At 30.0% G+C, this 5,412-nt stretch overlaps 1 protein-coding gene across 1 annotated transcript in view; it reads left to right on the top strand.

Annotated features, from left to right (window-relative positions):
- Positions 1-5,194, top strand: part of LOC116848087 — a 61,782-nt gene extending 56,588 nt beyond the window's left edge. The window contains exon 2 of the mRNA XM_032823853.1: positions 2,730-5,194. Within this exon, the coding sequence (XP_032679744.1) occupies positions 2,730-3,073 (344 nt within the window). The 3' untranslated portion in view covers positions 3,074-5,194. The remainder of the gene's footprint in view (positions 1-2,729) is intronic.
- Positions 5,195-5,412: the final 218 nt, after the last annotated feature.

Below are 5,412 nucleotides of genomic sequence, written 5' to 3'. Positions count from 1 at the left end.
GTTAACTAATAGTGAAATATTAATGGCACATAAGGAGCTAGCACAGATGCCTTAGTGCTATTAAATTTTAATAGCACTAAGACATTCGTGCTAGCTTCTTATGTGCCATGAATATTTCACTATTAGTTATATATATATATAAGTTTGGGACTCAAGGATCGGTCTAATAGCGTGTTCGACAGACCCTGGGTTAATCGCTCCGAGAGCGATTAATGACGTCATAAGTCTCTACTAGCCGATCATAAAGCTTATAAGTACTTGTTCGACCAATAAATATAGATTGAATAACCTAGAGTGGGTTAACCTACCCTTATAGAAATATTATATTAAGTATTAAAAATACTGGATAATAAGTAATTATCAATGATTCTTAGTATGATATTTCTATAAGGGTAGAGCCAGTCGAACATGCTATATGTGTGGAAGGTTGATTCGCCATACGATAATCGAGAAAATTTCCATACGTGCGTTTTACATGTTGGACATATTATCTTCCCACTATCATATTAATATTATTAAAGTAATATTAATATCTAATGGCACTAAACATCCGTGCTTGGCTCCTTATAAGCAATTTAAATATTTCTATTTTTTATATTTTATATTCGTTTGACATGATTTTCATAAATATTTTTTAAACATTATTTAAACATTTTTAAAATATTTATTTTACATTAATTATTCATTGAAAATAATAATTTCAATTAACATTTTTTAAACATTTCTGTAACGATTTAAAAAAAACGTTTATTTTATATTTATTATTCGTTTTATATAATGATTTTATATAATGAAATTATTCTTTTCGACAATTTCGGATTCGAAATTATCGAGGGAGGATTTGCTAAAGTTTTAAAGTGTGTTTGACAACCTTCGGTTTCTAGCAATTATAAGACACGAGAAAATTAGGAATTAGTTTTTCTTATGAAACAATAAGAACAAATAAGTCTCCTTTTTTTCATTATAAAAACATTTATTTTATTGTTTGAAATAATGTTTTTTTAACGTTATAAAAGCATTTTTTTAACATTTGAAAAAAATGATTTTTAAACGTTTTTACAAATGTTTATAAAAACGTTAAAATAATAAGATAAGTCCTATTTTTTTCATTAAAAAACATTTATTTTAATGTTTGAAATAATGCTTTTTTAACGTTATAAAAATATTTTTTAACATTTGAACAAAATTATTTTTAAACGTTTTTATATCGTTAAAAAACATTATTTTTAACATTAAAATAAACGTTTTTTTAATAAAAAAGGACTTATCCCATTATTTTTAACATTTTTAAAAATGTTTTTAAAAATATTTTCCAAATGATTTTAAAACATTTTATAAACATTTTTTAAATATTTTTTCCTGATTGGACGGCGTCGCTTAGAATTTCGAAAAGTACCAAAGGTAAAATACGCAAAAAATTTAGAGTGTGTGTGACAATCTTTAATTCTCAGCTGTCTCGAGACACGAAAAAATTAGAAATGATAGGGCATCCTGCAGAGTGTCCCAGATTCTTCCGTAATTTTTATGTGAACATAGAATGGATTGAAATTAACATAAAAGTCCGTTTGCGATATTCGCAATAATAATCAAAGTATTAATTACAGAAGATTGCTCAATAATCACGCGCGATATGGTAGATGAGCTATAGTGGCGATGTGTGCTTGTATATTAGATCAAATTGAACAAAAAAGCCTTTTATCATTTTGCAAATAATCACGTAAATTTTTAGTTATTAATGAAAGAAAATTGTTACATAATTGTGCACAATAACGTTACATAATAACGCACAAATCTTTTTTAATTAATATCTAAAAATCTATGTAATTATTTACAAAATGTTTGACAGCTTTTTGTTCAATTTGATTTAATTTATAAATATGCAACGGTAGACAGCGCCGCTACAGCTGATCTACCATATCGTGTGTGATCATTGATCAATTTTCTTTAACATTTCAGGCCCACTAGGAACTTTAGTTCCCAGGAACGTGTTTACAAATCGATAACTTGAAAAATTGAGATATTTGCTTGCTTGTTTCGCCATATGCAAGAGGTATTCTTCTACTTTGCGAATATAATTTATACTCCTACATGTTCCGTTGTATAGGCAAATCAGAAACACATAATACACTCCATGTTTAAGGTCTATCCACTATAACATCATGTCATAAGGAGAACTAAAAAATGTACTCAGTATGTGATATTATTATAGTTTCGGCGTGCTTTTTTAACATGAGTTCCCTCACTTTTCACGGTACTGAATGCGTGATACTGTTATCATTTCGGAATGAGAACCCACCAATTTTTATTTAAGAAATATAATTTATGTTTTTATATGATTTCTATAAAAAAGACTTGGTCCAGAACGATAGAAACTCAAAAACTATAATTTTAATCATGATGAGGGGTGGTTTTTGTTTCTAAGGGTAGATTCAGGTGGATAGAAAGTTATGACGATTATTTTTGGCATCTACAACACCAACCTATTTAAGCATAATAAAAAATTTGATCGATGAATATTTTCCAAAAAGTCAGGCTTAAAAGGGTTAATTAATATCTCGGGATTTATTGTGAATATCGCAAAACAGTATGGGATTTTTATATTTACCTCAATATGTTCCATGTTCCAGAGGAGAGTCTGAGACACTCTATATAAGTGAGGGCATTTTTCAACTAAAATCCAGTAGTCACTCTGGACATATTTTTTAAGTAAATGTCTGTATATATTGCAGATTTCCCTGGCATGTGTTTTGCATCGACGAAGTGTGCAACCATTGAGCCGACGAAGTCGTGGGAACTTTCACCTTTCTGTGGTCGCTCCACCTGTGTGCCCGCTGATGATAACTCTGGTCGTCTGTTCGAGCTAGTAGAAGATTGTGGCCCTCTACCTAAGGCCAACCCCAAGTGTAAACTCTCCGATAAGACCAACAAAACCGCGAGCTTCCCCGATTGCTGTCCAATTTTTGAGTGTGAGGATGGAACTAAACTGGAGTATCCAGAAATTCCAACTTTACCACCGCCAACCGAGGTGGAAGTAGGAAATGGATCAGAAGTTGCGGCAGCACCAAAATCTTAAGACTCAAAAGCAAAATTGCTAAGAGAAAAAATTACATAAATACAATGAAATTAGTCAGAATAGATTTATTCTAATCACGAGAAAAAACGTCGGATCCATCAATGCGCAAAATATTGATCATATAGACGATATATATAACAAATACGTATTCTAATATTTTTTCGAAAGCAATTTTTGACAGAGAACAGAGATAAATTTTATCGTGCGGCAGAAAAATGATATAATAGACGTTTAGTATAATGTAAAATGAAAAATGATATAATAGACGTTTAGTATAATGCAAAATATAACTATATATAAGTATATATAAAACATATTTAAAACCATTTAATTATTATAACAAAAAACTTATTCAAAATTATTATAAAATATTATTAAAATTATAATTATTATAATGAAAAAATGCTAACTATTCATTTTGCTCAAAGATTATTAAAATACGAAATATTAAACCATCCCGTACAGCATAAAATCTTGTAATTATATTGCAGAAACGCTGTAACGTTGTAAATTATATTATAATACAGAAGCATTCCGAAGACACGGAATTGCAACATTTCTTTGGAACGTTATATTAAACATTATACATTTATTTAATATTATAATGCTATAATTTTTATATTGAATGCCTAACATAACTTGTACTTTTACTTATATACAGATAAACTTTATCAAACTAAATGGAAAAGTTTTGTACCATTTTACAAATAATCATAATAATTATTAAGATATTTATTAAAAATTAATGAATGAATGCGAGTAATGCGTATGTAATAAGTAACAATAGTAGGCAATACGTAATGGTAGACAGTGGAAGGCACTATAAATACTAATATTATAATCCATCACTATACATCACCCACCGTTATTAAAAAATTGTCAATAGATTTAGACATCTTAGGTAAAATTTCGCCTAAAAAGTTCGTCCTATCGCATCACACGTATTTATTTGTCTCAATTTTCTATTATTAATATCTCAAAAATTATTGTAGTTATTTGTAAAATATTATATAGGATGTTCAATTTGATGAGTTTTATTTGCATATAAGCGGGCATACAATAAGATGCATTAATGGCGTTGTTATTGATTGGAAAGGTATAAAAATCCTAAAAATAAAAGTCTGGACAATGTTGCTAGTTTGATACAAAATGGCGTGTACTAGTTGTCGTACAATTAACGTTCGTGCATTCATGCGGTTTATTCTCTATATTGCTGAATTGGCTGTACTAATTCAGTTTTAAATTACTTAATGTTGAAGAGAAAAATAACGAATAAATAATAATAATAAACTAATGTACATTAATTTAGAAAGTTATTTAATAAAAACCTGTGTATAGAATGTTAGGTTATTCTTTTAATGAGATTTCAATTATTTATAAAAAAATTTTAATTAAAAAGACAAGAATATATAATCAAGAATAATTAAGAATTGAATTATTGAAACTTTGTCAATAAAAAAATAAAGATATAAATTGTGAAAATGATAGTAATAAGGTATAACTTGTTATAAACTCTCTATTACTTTATAATTTCATTATCAAAAAATTTAATTTAATTTGATATTGTACATTTCTGTAATAATCTTTTATATGTGGGTTTTAGAATTATTCAATAAAAATTAAATAATATATTCCCAGGTAGCAGAGTGACATCAGAAGACGTCTTATTGACTTTATATTGACGTTAGAGGGTGTATATCAGTTGGACACGGGGCAATTGGACACAGTCCAATCACAAGTCGCTGTTCCAAGGGACCCTACAAATGTCTCTAATCACACGGTGCTGTGATTGGCTGTGTCCAAATGCACCGTGTCCAAGTGCACCGCTCCTGACGTTAGAGACGTCAGATCGCCGTCAATATGACGTCTTCCGACGTTACTCTGCTACTTGAGTTGTTATACTTGTTTTTGGGAAAATATATTGTTATACTTATTTTCTCTATATTGTTGCTTTACAATTATTTCGTATAGTTGGTCGTCAGTGATTACCCAGATAGCCAAACCTGCGCGAACAGATTTTGAGCAGAACTTGCTATCAACTTTTGATGGCAAATAGATAACAAATTGGATGCAGGATCTGTTATATCAAATCTTGCTGCCAAATTGCCGCCAGATATGCCAGAGCTTGTTGTCGGAAAATTGCTGTAGATTTGCAGCAAAAACCGCGCAGAGCTTGTAGCGATTTGACGGCAGATTGGCGGCAGAAACCGCGCAGACCTTGCTGCACTGCAGGCTTTGCGCGGTTTTTGCTGCAAATTTGGCACCAATTGCCCGACAGCAAGATCTGTCGCCAAAACCGTAGCCTAATGTAGACACAGATGGCTATGGTTTTGCTGTGG

The sequence above is a fragment of the Odontomachus brunneus genome, unplaced genomic scaffold, assembly GCF_010583005.1.
Source record: "Odontomachus brunneus isolate Ranch 3 - 2012 unplaced genomic scaffold, Obru_v1 Obru_scaffold_089, whole genome shotgun sequence".
NCBI lineage: Eukaryota > Metazoa > Arthropoda > Insecta > Hymenoptera > Formicidae > Odontomachus > Odontomachus brunneus.
The sequence above is the reverse complement of the archived record's forward strand: the minus strand, read 5'-3'. Positions and strand labels throughout refer to the sequence as shown.